A 16862-nucleotide genomic window follows, 5' to 3' on the forward strand; every position below is an offset into this window, starting at 1 on the left:
TGGTCTCTGCTCTCCTGAAGCCCTCTGGGCAACCTCACCCGGTAGCTCTCCGGTTGTCTCATCCACTTCTTTACAAAGACCATCCAGCCCAACAGTGGAGAAAGGCCCCCAGAGCTCGTCTCAGTTATCTGGCCCTTTACTCATGCTGTTCTCAAAGAACCCGGTCTGAGACCAGAGCAGAGCACTGCTCCAGGCAGCCTGCTTCCTTCTCACTGGACAGTCTTCACCAGATCCTCTTGCCTGTATGACTTTCTAGCAGAGAGGAAAGCCTGCCCACAGGCCTGTGTCCAGCCACGGCTGAGAGCCTCACGAGCTGGGACGGTGCCCTGGGGAGTGTGGAAGCTGCTTCCGCATCTTTGGCCGTCCATGGTCCCAGGACTGAGAGTTATGGAGACCTTGAATGTTGGGAGGGACCCTGCTCAGAACCCAGTGCAGACCTTCTTGCCTCTCTGATAACATATTAACAAGTTCAGCAAGGCTTTGGGGCGACAAGAAGCCTGGAGATAGAAACTAACCGGTAAGGCTCTCCTCACCACTGAACACTGAGCACTGAAGAAGAGATGCCCACGTCCGTAGCCACAACAGCACTCAACACAGTGTATAGAGAAGATGCCTTAGGGCATAAGGGAGGTGTCAAAGCAGAAAGCAGCCGGGCAAAGTGCAGTGGACTCTATCCTCCACCCATAGCCATTTCTATCATCTTGCACCAGCCACTGCCACTCGGGTCAGCTGCTGCTGTCACCACACCCCTTGGCACCTCAAATGTTAACAGTGGTCAGCCATCTGCAGGGACGGCTTCCCTCTCTTCTCCAACACCCCTGTCATCCCAGCACATGCTGCCTGTCTCCCTGGTGAAACAACAGGTAGGAATGAGCGGAACTGACTAGGGGGATGAGGAGTCACAGCTGGAGGAGATAAAAAACAGCTATCTTATGTACCTTCAACATAACTCTAAACTAAGTAGGATAAATGTTATGATTTCTGGTTCTAGATAAGGAAAATGAAGCTGAGAGGTTCTGGTGATTTCCTCCAGGTAATGCTCTATGACGTGATGGAGACAGTCTAGAACTTGTATCTTTAGATTTGTAACTTGGTGCTTGTCCACTATAATTATTCTACAAACTGTGGTTTATGCAGCAGGGGTATATTTATTTTCTAATATCAATTTATATTCAATAATTTGCTCATTTGAAAGAAAGCTCTGATTTCTTAGGAATGTAGCATGCTTCTGAAATGGTTTTTACTTTAGCTTCTTAATTTTAAAAAAGAATTTAATTATATTTATAGAAAAGTAATCTTCTTAAATTGGATAATTATTTATTATTACTCAAACTGATGTGCACATCTCTCATAATTATCAATTCTCTCAGGATTTAAGTTTTCTTAAAGATATTTTTTATTGAAAATAATTTGCACACTGTACTATGGTAGAAAATATTTCCTTTCAGGGACTAGTAAATTATTCACTTCATTGCTCTCAAGATAAATTATTCATTTTAAAAATGCTTTTATGAATAATATCATATTATGCTTATTCTGACAGTTTAGGGTTTGGTGGGGCTTCAAATTTTAATTTTTTTAAATGGCAGTTCTGTTTCTTACAAGTTAATAAAATAACCCAATTTTCAGTGAATATTAATGCATTATTTTATTAAAGGCCTATGTTCTTTAACACATCTTATATTGAAATGGGCTACTACAGAAATCTATAGTGCACACTATGTTATCTATTAGCCAGGGTGACATTTCTAGCTCAGCAGGCAGTTCAAAAGTCTTTAAAACTGTCTAGTCTGGTTGTCCGGCAATACTAATCATTAGGATACTCAATGACATTTTTTCTACATGGAAGCTAACGTCTAAGCAGATACATTTGCACAGTAGCTATTCTTTCATCTTCCTCAATACCACTTGTCAATTTTATAGTTTTAGATATATAAAATATACATATATAGTATGTATTTGCATATTATATATACATACATTTTAATTCCTTTCTCTGAGTAAATCATCTCATATTTCATATTTTTTTCTAAATAAATTTTTCACAGTTTTTTTAAACTATGAAATCCATAACAGAAATAAACTTTATTTGTTAACTGCGAATAATGCTTTGTTCACTGCAAAAATGAATTTAGAGAAGCATCTTCAGCATAAACACAATAAATGAAACTAACTAATCCTTCCCAGTCAAGGAAACAAAGGCTTTCCATCTTATCCTTTAGATGTTTTACATTGCCATACAAATAGGATTACTTACCAAGTGGCAAAAATGCAAGACGGTTTCCAGCCATGGAGAGCTCATTGAGGCTGGGCAGCTGGCAGAGGTGGCGCGGCACACACCATAGACGATTTCGGTCCACAGTGAGGTACTGCAGAGAAAGGCACAGGTGAAGCCTCTCGGGTAAAGTTAGCAAACGATTGGTAGAAATGTCTAGTGTCTGCAGCTCCTTCAAATCGCCAACCTCTACAACCAAAATCAAAATTAAGATAAATTGCATCCTGATTAAATGAATTAATTAAATAAATAAAATAAATCAATACTGTAACAGTTCAACCAAATAAAATTAGTAGCTGCTACTACTTCCACAGACATGAATACTGACTGAAGTGCAGGATTTAGGTCCAGTAGGCAAATAATCCAACCTAAGTAGATATCTTTAAATTAGTCTGCCAGAATTTTTCTAACAGGAAAAGTGCTGTCATGGAGAAAGGAGAAACACAAAGCGATGAACCTGGGCCAAGTCTGTTACTATGGCTTCTGCTTCCTGATGAATCAGAAAGTCACTGCAAATGTGAAAGAACAATTACAGTCACTTCATGGTGTCTGGTTCTTGCTACTTTAGTGGTTTACCTTCTATTGAGGTAGACAGTAGGAGACCTAAATATATATATATATTACAGTATCCCAGTAAGTGCACCTTGTTCATGTGAACTAAGTAGAACATTTCTGGACTAAACACGAGGACAGCTTTTGAAATTTTCACCATAGTAAAAATTATGGTAATAATACGCAATTATTGTAACATTTTTAGATATTGTCCAGCCATGTGGCTCCTCTTTTAAGCCCCAAATATACATTTCCTATGAAGATTCACTTTAATTCCACCCAAAGGAAATCCTCCCATTTAGCGCCAATATTCTTTTATTATTGGTGCCTATATTTGTAATCTATTCCATGACACGTACAATTATGTCCCTGTCATACACTAACTGACACTGGCTGAAGGTGGGCGGGAAGGGAGCTCTTTACAAGGCATTCCGTCCTTTTCAGGGAAAACCGCCAGGAAGCATTCAGAGCAAAGGAGGTTCTGCTAGCCAGTCTCTACGGGAAGGCCGTGACCCTGTCCAGGACTGCACGCCTCATCCGAGGCTCTACAGGGAGCACGATGCAGGACATGCCGGCTCCTCTCTTTCACGGGACTCCCACGCTGAGGACCACTGTAACTCCCTCTCTCACTCATCTAACCTGACCTGTCGTACAAGTTGTTCCTCTCAGGTTAAGGTTTCTCATGATCCGGCCACTTGAACACACCCCTCTGGATACATTCCAGTTTGTTCAGGCCTTGGATTAGTATGAGCAATGCCTTCTCCATAGGAGAGAAAATCTTCTGCCCTCTTAGATGTCCAATTGCACAGATTAGCTTTTCTTATTGGCAAACTATGGCTCACAGGCAAAATTGGACCCACGGTCCACTTTTGTAATGCATGCAAGCTAAGACTGGTCATTTTTAAGGGTGGTGAAATTCAACAACAATGATAACAACAACAACAACAACCACATATACACATATATGTCTGTGTGTCTATATATATGACAGAGACTACAGGTGGCCTGCAAAGCCTAAAAATATTTAGTATCTCATAATTTACAAAAAAGTTTGCTAGTCTTTGTTATGGACTCACTCTTAACAGGAACATTTTTAATAACTGTTTTTTATAAAAGTAATACAAGTACAAAAATATATTAATTTCTAGTTATTTTACTAATATCTAGAAGAGATTTGTGATAAGCTGAGAAGTTCACACTTCATTTTCTAATTTCCCCAATACTGCACAAAGACATATTTGAAGACAGGAGACAGGATTCAGTGAACATTTGTGACTCCCAATAAGAGTTTTGTTCTATTTTTACCAAACTGATGCACAAGGGGGTCAATTTCACCCTTGGCTCCATTAGCACAGTATTTCCTCTAGTGAAGTCTTCCTGCCTATCTGTTCTTATTGCTTCTGATGGGGCATGGAGGGTGAAGGAATTGACAGAAGAATTATATTTTAGAATTGAATGAAAACAAAAAGAAACAAGGAATCTTCCTGACCTCACTTTATGAAGTTATTATGGGAGTGAAATGGGACAGAAATGCAACCAATCAGCTTACCCACCACGGGGGCCAGGTGCTGAGAGAAGAACAAGACAAGATCTCTGCCACTGAGAATCACATTACACATAAAAGACACTGTGTGATAGGAGCTGGGGTGGGGGGGCGGCGGGGGGGAGGTGGAGGGGGACTGGGGGGGTGGGGGGGAAGAGCTAGATGATGGGCTGGAGATGCTTTTGCGAAATTTATCGAAGGAAATGAGAACTTGAATAGGTCAAAAAGAAAATGGATATAGCATTTCAAGCCAGGCATGGAGATGGGGTTGAAAGCATAAGGAAAGGCATGCAAGTAAAAAGATAACTACAATAGGCACAATGACTACTTGAGACCTGACAAGTACCAAAGATACCAATGGGAAAAAAGGAGAAAATAAGCTCAATACAGAGGGCTTGGTGGAGACATGGATGATAACGAATATTGGTGAGAGAAGTTTGAACTTATTACACTAAGAACATAACACTTCCTGAAAATTCTCAAAGGATGAAGGGGCTCTTTTGGAAATATGAAAATGGTAAATACGCAGAAAGCAATGAAATGAAAAGAGAGAGTCGGATGGGGAAACAAGGAGACAGCTGATGAGAACAGAGGCAGTGTGATAGAGTTTAAAGGTAAATTCCAGAGAGGTTTTAAGAAAAGCAGAGAGTAAGTTTGGTTGGAAATGGAAAATAGTGAAACAAGAAAAAATCAAAGATCATTTTCAAGTTTCTAGGCTATTATACTCTAAGTCAATCAATGCTAATAACATTCTTTCTGTAGGAAAAAAATTTTAAGTATGTCAATACTTCTAAATTATAGTACCTATAAACCCACCTATTTAAAGGAATTTGAAAAATCCATCAAAAATCACATGGGAGCAAGCAAAATAAACTATTTTCATTATTAGTTCAAAAATAATTAAATGCATAAAACAGTGTTTTGACATGGTTACAAAAATTACTAAGGCTGGCGGGGGTGTGGGGGGCAGGGAAAAAATTAGGCTTGTGACTGCCCCATCATTTTGATTCAGTACTATCTTACTGTATTGTGAAATGAGGAAATAAGTGATTATGAATTTAAGTTTCCTATAATTTGATTATTTAGTTTTTAACAGATCAGTATTCATACTTTGTTTTGATAGACAGGCAGACATTTTCAGATATTAAAATTAATAACACTTGTGACAAAGAAAATGAGAATACATAGTGTCAGTATGAATGAAAGGTCAAAATACTAAGCAGTGGGAACAGAAAAGAGAGCTGACATTTCTTATTCCCTGTAAGTTATGAATAAGACTTAAACATGCAGGACTGCATTAAATGAACAAATGTAACAAAGAACATTTTTGTCTAAGTAGCTTACTATATAGGTCTTTTCATCTGTTAGAAGAAAAGTGAGCTAATTACTACTCCAATTACAATACTGAGTGGAATACTATATATAATATGGTTGGGAAATTAATAATTTTGTCATCCTATGAAAGTATTTGGGAAAGAGAGTGAAATAAAATTAAACAGCCTTTCAGGAGAAGTGAATTAAACATAATTTTCATGACCATTTTACAATAGGCCACAAATATAAGACTATATGTGGCATCTTTATCTCAACAAAATAAAAAAATATATACTTGTTAAGCTCAGCTAATGGGAAGCACATTTTTAGAAAACAACAGAGTCAAAACAAACTTTGTCTAAGATTCTAACTTAAACACAAGAGACAGGAAATAAACCTGGGGTGGTAACGTATCACACAGGAATACAGAAACAGAGTCCAAAGTATGGGCTCAGGTTAAAAACTGGAAAGCTATTAGCCAATCAGAAATCTAGCAAATCTGGTCAAATTCAGACGCTACACTGAGGCCAGGACAACAGGATACTCATATATTTTGCTGCTCTTTCTTCATTCCTGAAGATCCCAGCTTCCTGATCATATCACTTCCACCAGCCTGAAGAAATTTTATTTCTTTTAGAGCAGGTATGCTGGCAACAAATTCTCTTAGCTTTCCTTTTCTCTGGGAATGTCTTTATTATCACTGTAATTCTCAGAAATTCTTTTCATTAGATACAGAATCCTGGGCTAACCATTCTTTACTTTCAGTACTTTAAAGATGGTGTTCCACTATCTTCCAGCCTCCCATGGTGTCTGAGGAGAAATCTACAATTATCTGAATCATTATTTCTTTAGGTGTGTTCAAGATTGGTTATTTATCTTTAGTCATTAGCAGACTGATTATGATGTATCTGTAAATGGCTTTCTTTGAATTTATCCTATCTGGGGTCTGCTGAGCTTTTTAAATTTGAAAATTTATATCTTTAACCTAAGTTTTGAAGCTTTAGAATTATGTCTTCAAATTTAAGAGTTATATCTGGGTAAATATAACTATCACTTTTCTCCTTTTAAGTTGTTATGCATAACTGCTGAAAGCATTTCAATATATGATAAACTACTTAGGATAAGTATAACAAAGATTAGTGGGGTAAAGTAAAAGTAGTTCCAAAGCAATTTTGAAAGATCGGTATACTGCAATAACTAAAAATAAGATAAATACCAAAAAAAGAAAAGTATAAACCTAAAAAGCCAATAAATGAATTAAAGCAGAAAACAAAAATACACTCAAATAATATGAAAAAAGGCAGGGAAAAGAAAACAAAGAAATAAAACCAGATGTTACAAATAGACAACTAATAACAAAATGACAGGCCTAAATCTAGCAAGATCAATAACAACATTAAAAGCAAACAGCCTAAGAACACCTAATAAAATAGATTATCAGGCTGCACTTTAAAATAAGACCTCAGTATATTCTATCTAAAAGGATTCCATTTTAAGTATAAATACATAGATGGACAAAACATAAATAATACAACCATATACCATGCAAACAATACCCCCCAAAGCTGGAACTTCTAGTATAACAGAATGAGGAGGATGTCAAATCCTCTACTGAAAAAAGCAACTATAAAATCACTCAAAATTATCAAAAGCAACAATTTCAGCACTCTGAAAACTGACCTGTGCTTTTCAACAGAGAATAACTTATTCGTGAAAAACTACTGCATTTTGGATATGAATGAAGAACAGAAATCTGTGGCATGCTTCCTTTGGATGGTTCCTATTCTCCTATCCAGCTTGGTTAGGATAATAGTTCTAACATGGCAGGGTAGGCTGCAAACGACCAACAGCTTTACTGATGGAGTGGGCTAACTTGGAACAAAAGTCACAGGGTTAATTTGGAATGAAAGTGAAAAACCCATACCCAGTACTGTAGGAATGTAGGAAAAACCCATTCCCAGTAGGAATCTTGGTCACAAGCAAACATGGAAGACCAATACTTTTATCAGCTGAGGGGTTGCTGGTTGGCACAAGCAAGGGCAGATGAGCCAAAAATATAAGGAGGAGGAACAGGATATAAAATGGTAAGAAAGCATTTGATAGACTCTCCACATATCCCAGGCTGACTAGAGTGGTGAGCAAGCTCAAGGGAGACCACAGAGGGCTCAAGCTATTTACATATCCCAGGTCCATGAACTTGCACAGGTGAGCAGAAGACAACACAAGACTCAACAGAAAACAAAGGCTGGGGAAACTTGAAAATTGCCTAAATGTTAAATGTGCTTCTGAACCCAAACACAGGGCATAGAGCCTTACTAGGTTAAGGTGTTCAACTACTACGTTACACAGACACAGGGCCAAATCATAAAAAGATAGGTTTAAAAATTAAAGCAAAAACATTAATAAAAAAAATCAAAAAAAAACACAAACAGAGACATCAGTCATACACTGTGGAGGAACTGAACTTCATGATTTTTTAGCCCAGGAAAATTACTAAGATAAACAAAAAAATAGATAGCAACAATCTTCAGGTAGGAAAAAATAATCAGGACCCAGAGTTGCTACAATATATTTTTTTTAATGCACAATTTTTTAAGATTAGAAGACATGCAATAAAACAGAAAAGCGTAACTCATGCTCAGGCTTCCCTGGTGGCTTAGATGGTAAAGAATCTGCCTGTAGTGCAGGAAATCTGGGTTTGATCCCTGGGTGTGAAAGATCCCTTGGAGAAGGGAACGGCTACCCACTCCAGTATTCTGGACTGGAGAACTTCATGGACAGAGGAGCCTGACTAGCTACAGTCCACAGGGTTGCAAAGAGTCGAACACGACTGAGTGACTAATACACACACAACCCAAACTCAAGCAAAAATGGGTAACGGAAAACAGAAACTGGTGCGAACTGGACCCAGATGTTGGATTTACCAGACAATGACAGTAGCTATAATAAAGAGCAGCTATAATAAATATATTGAAAGAACTAAAAGAAAAAGTTTAAAGAATGAGATAAAATTATGACAATGATTCAAAAAAGAGAAAACATTCTCAATAAAAAGAAACAAGAAAATGGAAATTCTTGAGTTGAAAAGTACAAGTGAAAAGAAAATTCGTTAGAAAGCCTTACCAGCAGATTTGAATAAGCAGATAAGAAATCAGTATAAACTGGTAACAAAATTTATCCAAAGAGAAACTAGCAAAAAAGACTGAAGTGAAGTGAACAGGGTATTAGAGATCTGTAGGATAAAACCAGCTGCAAAGACGTGTGATAGAATTCCCATAAAAAGGAAAGGAGGATGAAAAGGAAGAAAAACAATTTTTAAAAAAATAGTGGCTATAAATTCAAATTTTGATGAAAAATATTACACTGAAGATCCAAGAAGCTCAATAAAACCCAAGTGGGATAAACACAAAGAGATTCAAACTTATACACATCATAATCAAACTGTCAGTCAGTTCAGTCGCTCAGTCACATCCGACTCTTTGTGACCCCATGAACGGTAGCACGTCAGGCCTCCCTGTCCATCACTAACTCCCAAAGTCCACCCAAACCTATGTCCATTGAGTCGGTGATGTCATCTAACCATCTCATCCTCTGTTGTCCCCTTCTACTCCTGCTTTCAATCTTTCCCAGCATCAGGGTCTTTTCAAATGAGTCAGCTCTTTGTATGAGGTGGCCAAAGTACTGGAGTTTCAGCTTCAACATCAGTTCCTCCAATGAACACCCAGGACTGATCTCCTTTAGGATGGACTGGCTGGATCTCTTTGCAGTCCAAGGGACTCTCAAGAGTCTTCTCCAACAACACAGTTCAGGAGCATCAATTCTTCAGCACTCAGCTTCTCACATCCATACATGACTACTGGAAAAACCATAGCTTTGACTAGATGACAAAGTAATGTTGGCAAAGTAATGTTTCTTCTTTTTAATATGCTGTCTAGGTTGGTCATAGCTTTTTATTCAAGGAGCAAACGTCTTTTAATTTCATGGCTGCAATCACCATCCGCAGTGATTTTGGAGCCCAGAAAAATAAAGTCAGCCACTGTTTCCCCATCTATTTGCCATGAAGTGACGGGAACAGATGCCATGGTCTTAGTTTTCTGAACGTTGAGCTTTAAGCTAACTTTTTCACTCTCCTCTTTCACTTTCATCAAGAGGCTCTTTAGTTCTTCTTCACTTTCTGCCATAGGGTGGTATCATCTGTGTATCTGAGGTTATTGATATTTCTCCCAGCAATCTAAACTGTGAAAGACTAGAAAATCTTGAAAATAACAAGAGAATAATGATTGACTAGGTTTAGGGGAACAATACACATACATGCCAAGATCCACTCTCTCTACTCAGGTATCTAACAAATGTAATAAGGCAAAACAAACAAGAAGTATCAAGACCGGAAAAGAAGCAAAACTTTCTTTATTCACAGATGACATGCTCCTTAGGATAAAATACTAAGGAATTAATAACAACTATGTACATATATGTTATATATATATAACAACATGATTGAATCTCAAATGCATTATGCAAAGTGAAAGAAGTCAAACTCAACGGGTGCTTATGTATAGTTCCATTTATATGATATCCTGCTCAAATGGTAAAGAATCCGCCTGCAATGTGGGAGACCTGGATTCGATCCCTGGGTTGGGAAGATCCCTGGAGGAGGGCATGGCAACCCACTCTAGTATTCTTGCCTGGAGAATCCCCACGGACAGGGGAGCCAGGCGGGCTACAGTCCATAGGTTGCAAAGAGTCAGACATGACTTAGCAACTAAGCACAGCACACAGAAGTAGAGAACAGAACAGTGGTTTGAGGCCTGGCAGGGCGCATGAAGGCTGGCATAAGGGGCATAAAGGAATCAGGAGGGTGCTGAAACTCTTCTATATTGTATTGTAAAGATGACTACATAATTCAAAAGAGTGATTTCTCCTTTATGTTAAAAAAAAACACTAACACAAAAAAATTTTTTTAAATTCTTTCCAAAAGCTAAAAATAACATTTCCATGAAATAAATTAAATATGTACATTTAAAAATTCCATATGCTGATCATCTGAACACTGTAAATCAGAATAATTATTCTTAGTATAAATTCATATAATTTAATCAGTTCTTAGCTGTTTAGATTTCTAATAATGTTTTACTTGCATTTTTTGAAGTCTTTTACAATATGGTACTATGTTTCTTTTTAATAAAATTGTTTACAATTAAGTTTATTACCAATTAGTCTCATGACACCTTCAAAATATTTACTGCTATGCCATCTTGAAATTAATGAAGTATTACTGATGTAAAGTTACAATGCGTTCTTTTTGGAATACAAGTGGAATCCTACTCTTTTCAGCTGGCCTGGGTCATTACATCACTTCCCAGTAAGTAAACATCAGTTTGGACACTTTATTTCTTTAGTGTGCTTACAATAATCCTAACTTCAGTTGTTTGCACTATTTACTTTCATGCTAAATATACAACACCTTAACTTTTCAGTTACTTATAGAATATCCTGAAAATGATTTCATTACTGCCACATAGTACGTACCAAGACCGAGCCTAAAAATAACATTAAAGTGCCAATTTCAAACAAAAAAACAATAAGTCTCCTTTAAATCATCATTCTCTGCTGATGCATACTGACCTAACCTAAAATTTAAATGGGAATGGGAAGGAAGCCACCCACTCCATGCCAAGCCAGTGACCACAGAGTCAATAACAAGGCTTGATACTTTCAAGCACTGGCTTTTTCCGGTACCACTAAAAACAGCTCTAAATTGAGATCCAAAGCACACTGGGTTAGGAAGAGCATACAGAGAAATAAAAGACAATATTTCAATGCCAGCTAAACTGCATTCTATACACAGTAAGTTCCTCTCTATATTCATTCTCTTTTGCTTGACTGCACAGTGAAATGCACATATTCCAGTGTGCAGAAATAGGTTCAAACCATCAGCTGTGCAGTTTTGGGTGATTTACTCAAATATTTAGATCACTGGTTTGATGTTAACTTAAAAATCACCTGTAAAAAGGAGACAGAACAGCATATCCCTCAAATGATTACAGGAAATATCTCATATAATTCAATGGTATATGGTAGAAAATCAATAAATAGTTCTATTTTTTCAGCTCACCATACTAAATGATATTTTAAATGTAAAATCTGAATATAAATATCTTTTTGTAAGCAGCTTTTAGCAGAAAAAAGCTTTTTCAGGGAAGAGCTCTCTGCAGGACGCAGCTCTTTGTCTCATCAACAACTTTAAGCCAGGTACCCCCATGCTCCACTCATCTCTGGCTAGCACATCTTTAAGATCTTTCGATCACACAATATTTTGCCTAACTTGTTGGTTCTTTCCATAGATAAATAAGTAGTAATGAAGAATAAGTAATTAACAAATGACTAGATCTCTTCTATTAAAAAAAAGTGTATATATACACATATAAAATCCCTCTTATTTTATGGTTAACATTTTTTGAACTGGGTAAAGACCAAATCTGGGAACACTACTAAAACTTGGCAATTCATCTACAGGTAGAGAAAAATAGAGAGCAGAGGCTGTTAAGTGCCTCAGGACAGGCCACACTGCAAAATATGTACCGAGTCTGTCTTCTCTGACTCCACTCTTACCACCCTGAACCAAGCACCACTATTCTCTCTTACCTGAACTCATCAACTGACTCCTTAACTAGTCTTCCTACTTCCATTCTGGGCCCCTTCAATCCATTTTATACACAGAAGCCAAAGTAACACTAAAACACAGATTACAAATAATATTGACAATACCAAAAAGTTCATTGAGGAAATCTATTAACTGTTCTTTTGCCTGTTATAAGCAATAAACAAAAAGAACATTTTAAATTAAGAACAGCAAACCAGCAATTAAGAAGTTCTCTTATTTATGAAAGATAATTAAATGTAATGTGGGAGCTTCAAAATAAAATGCTCCGAAATATATGACATGTAAGAAACACAACAGAAACTGATTTAGCTTGAATATTTGTCTGAGTATCAAGCTTTTCAATTAATTCCTTCCCAATAGAAATTTTAATATCTTAAAGACATTGCTTCAAAACAGAAAATCATTTTGTTTTGACATTTTACCTAGTACTTTGCCTATGACTAAATTGTGCACTAAACTTTCATTGAATGTTCTTCAAAATAAGTTATTTGTCAGGTGTTTATTATTTATCTGACCAATTAGTCAATAGGACATTCGAGGTATCATACCTAGTAAGATGTCACTGAGAGTACTGCAGAAGACAAGAAAAAGTATCTAGGAAAATACTCTTGATAAGTGGCGATTATAACTGCTACCAGAGACTCACTGGAAAAGACTGATGCTGGGAGGGACTGGGGGCAGGAGGAGAAGGGGACGACAGAGGATGCGATGGCTGGATGGCATCACTGACTCAATGGACGTGAGTCTGAGTGAACTCCAGGAGTTGGTGATGGACAGGGAGGCCTGGCGTGCTGCGATTCACGGGGTTGCAAAGAGTTGGACATGACTGAGCGATTGAGCTGAGCTGAGCTGAGAGAAAAATGACATGTCTTTTCTTCAGATATATGTAAAGGCTTTTATTCTAAAACTTTGCATCTTTATTATTGCTTTGTGTCAGTACATGGATGACCACTTGGAAAAATCCTTTATCTTACTCATTCTGTAAGATTTATGGAGACAACCTACGTAGATTTTCACTTTATATTTTAGTGACTGTCTATTTCACAGATTTCTTCTAGGTAGGCTTTTTTCCTCTTTACTAAGGTAGCACAATGGAGTTTTTAGGCTTTGACCTGAATGAGACCACCAGGTGTCCATTGTTGGCATGAGACTATTATAATCACTGTCTCAAGAAATATCATTGTATCATAGCCCAGAATAAAAATTTATTTTTTTAATTCTAGTACATTGCAGAGAATACCTACAAGCAATCCACATCTTGCTATCTGAAATGAATAATACTGTTATAATAATGATTGTTTTCATCTCACTTTCTAAACTAAAAATAGGAGAAAATTTTAGAGTGATAATTTTTAGTGTAAATATATTTCTAATTGATTCATTTAAGTTTTTTTCTTTGAAATTCCCATGAGAAAACAAAATCGTTGACAGAACACTTATAAATCAATGGAAAAATATACCATTGGTTTATTTTTGCTCAAAATATCATAGTTTAAAAACAATTCTCCATCAATTAAACGAATTCTAAATTAAATTTTAAAATATAACTGATTTCTAAATATACACTCTTAAAAAGAATCTCAATTACCATTAACACAAGAAATTTTACATTAGAGAAATCTTAATTTGTACATGTTGACTGTTAATGTAAGAGCAAGTTCCTTGATTTATTACCTGCTACTGAATAAAAAAAAAAAGTACTCAATATGAAGGCTAGGAAAGAAGCAAGGGCATAAAAAGATGTTACCTTTTCATTTTTAAACTTTACTGTTTATTTCTATGCTCATATATTACTTCTATAAAAATACAGAACTTAACTGATCACATACTACTAATATGGTACTACATTACATACTTTGGGATTCCTTAGAATAAGAGATGCCACAATTCTAAACCCCTGTTACTCTAGGGTTTTTAAAAAACATTATTATATTTATTTGGTGTAGGAGGGATCACACAAAAACCTGTGATTAAATTTTAAGAATCTGAATTTCCTAATGTCATTTCAGTTCACTGAAATAAAACAGAAAGCAAAATCTCATATATATATATACACACACACAGCACTGCTATACAAATCTAGATTGCTGAAGGTTTACAAGTTCTGTCATTATAAAATAAAAAAATTATACAATTTCTGTTAAATGTAAGTATTACAGAAAAATTATACGGTGCTTCTAAAGAGAACACATAAAATTGTTTTTTTTCCAGATTGCTATTTATTGCTATTTATTTCATATTTCTCCAACCATTGAAAAAACGCTGAAGTAGTACCACTGCTTTGCTACAAGTCAGTCAATATACACTGGAGTTCAAACCTTTCTCTTGCACTCTATAAACCTTCTGTTGTGCATACTGCATTAACGAAGAGATCAGACACCCTCAGTGACAGGAACTAACAGAACAACGGAACAAAAAGAACCATCAAGCAGGGAAAGAATACTGAACAGTTCAATGCGGACAGATGAGTCATGGCTCTCTAACTTGCATTTCTTTCAAAAATCAGTTGTACATAAAGTTTCTAAGAATATTAACATTTTCCAAATTCACTTATTTAGGATCTACTCATCCTATTATTTGAACCAGCAGTTTAGTACAAAATAAGAAATTATGTCAAAACAATACTCAAGAAGCAACTTTAGAAAAAGAACTAAAACAAAGCCCATATTTAATTTTTATATTAATTTTATAAAACTACAAATATTTCCAATAATAGTGTGACAGCACTTTGGAACACTACTTACCTAGAGCAATGTTTACTCCCAACTATGTTCACAAGACCACCAGTTTAGAGGGATGTCATGTTCAAATAAGTTTAGGAAAAAGTACATGCTATACTGCTTATTATAATACACACTAGCTTTTTAAAGAACAGTTATCCAGTCAGGAAACCCTTTCAATTGTGAATCACCAGAAGTTCCCCATTTATGTGGCCACAGTATACTTTTTTCACAGAGCGTATAGAGGAAGTTTAGAAAATGCTGATAATCAGCATTTAAGGCATGTTTTCCCCCATGTAATCTACAAGCAAGGTCTAACACTCAAAACAGTAGTAGTAGCAACGTTTTTTCTTTTTTTACTTTTGTATAGGAAAAGAAAAAAAGAATTATGTTGCATTCTGCTCAAGAAAAAGAAAATTAAAATGTGCTGCCAAACTCTGGCGTTAATACTTGTGGTCACTGTGACAAATGTATACATATGGCATTGGAAAGACTCCGATTATCAAAACCTGACATCCAAGCCTCAGCCACGGTCTTTTCAATACAATTTTTCATATATTTTGTTATATTCTTGAAGCCCTTCTGAAGAATGTTCAGAGAATTTTACAATCAAGTCTTGTCTAATCTATCTTAATAATTCTGTCTCATCAACCATCGACTTTACATTTCTTTCCTTCTAGGCAAACAAGCATTTCAGCCCTTTATGGGTCATACTGCCATTATAGCACTAGCAATTTTAAAGTTTTTATTTTTTTTAAATAAAATTAGAACAAGCCATATCCATGATCTCTCCAAATCCTTCCACAAATAGATGATTTTCATTATTCTCAGACAAACAGCTTCTACTGTGAAAATCCTTCAGAACAAAGTTCCAAACAGACAACTTAAACTAAAAAGGAAAAAAGGCAATCCTGGTTTGAAATTACTCAACAAAAATACGGGTACAACTACCGTTCAAATGGGCTTCCCTGGTGGCTCAGAGGTTAAAGCGTCTGCCTGAAATGCGGGAGACCCGGGTTTGATCCCTGGGTTGGGAAGATCCCCTGGAGAAGGAAATGGCAACCCACTCCAGTATTCTTGCCTGGAGAATCCCATGGACGGAGGAGCCTGGTGGGCTACAGTCCACGGGGTCGCAAAGAGTTGGACACGACTGAGCGACTTCACTTCACTGTTCAAATAACCATTAATATCTCTTTGTATTCACTTGCATTAATAGTAACACTATATATGACAAAAATTATATTATACAAGTGTCTAAACACAGTCACTACAAACTTTATAAACAGTTTACTGGTTGAGCAAATACAGCATTAGAACTAATTACACTTAAATGGTGTTAAAATTTGCAGAGAACATGAGCTCATTCCAAGAATGGCACAGAAAAGTTGAAAATTTGATGCTTTTTTTTTTTTAAGGTAATACTATTACAAATTTATATTTTAAAATAAAAGCTTCACAGTGTTTCTAATACCTTATCTTAATCATGACCACTGTCATAGCTGATGCTTAGCCAAATTAGTGTCACAGAGTTTCAGAAAACTTCAAACCTTTCTACAGGGCCCCTTTCATTACCCACAAAGTTGCAATAGCTAATTTTTGCAAAATTAGTTAATGGTTGGGTGAAAGAAAAAATATGACTGGTTCAAAGCATATGGATACCTACTGCATGGGAATCTACAATTACTTCAAAATTAAAAGCTTAATATAAGCAAGCAACAAACATATGAACTGCCAATGGCACTACTGGCATGCGATCCTGGAACCCTGTATCCTACCATAAAAATTTTAGGATAG

At 36.3% G+C, this 16862-nt stretch overlaps 1 protein-coding gene across 4 annotated transcripts in view; it reads right to left on the reverse strand.

The window, feature by feature from the left end:
• Positions 1-16862, reverse strand: part of LRRC28 (leucine rich repeat containing 28) — a 200620-nt gene that overhangs the window by 83940 nt on the left and 99818 nt on the right. For 2 of the 4 annotated variants that reach the window (XM_052659596.1, XM_052659595.1), the window contains exon 6: positions 2258-2464. The exons of the other annotated variants lie outside the window; for them this stretch is intronic. In XM_052659596.1, coding sequence (XP_052515556.1) covers positions 2258-2464 — 207 coding nt within the window. The remainder of the gene's footprint in view (positions 1-2257; positions 2465-16862) is intronic. 4 annotated transcript variants of the gene reach the window in all.

The sequence above is a fragment of the Budorcas taxicolor genome, chromosome 21 (genome assembly GCF_023091745.1).
Source record: "Budorcas taxicolor isolate Tak-1 chromosome 21, Takin1.1, whole genome shotgun sequence".
Classification (NCBI taxonomy): domain Eukaryota; kingdom Metazoa; phylum Chordata; class Mammalia; order Artiodactyla; family Bovidae; genus Budorcas; species Budorcas taxicolor.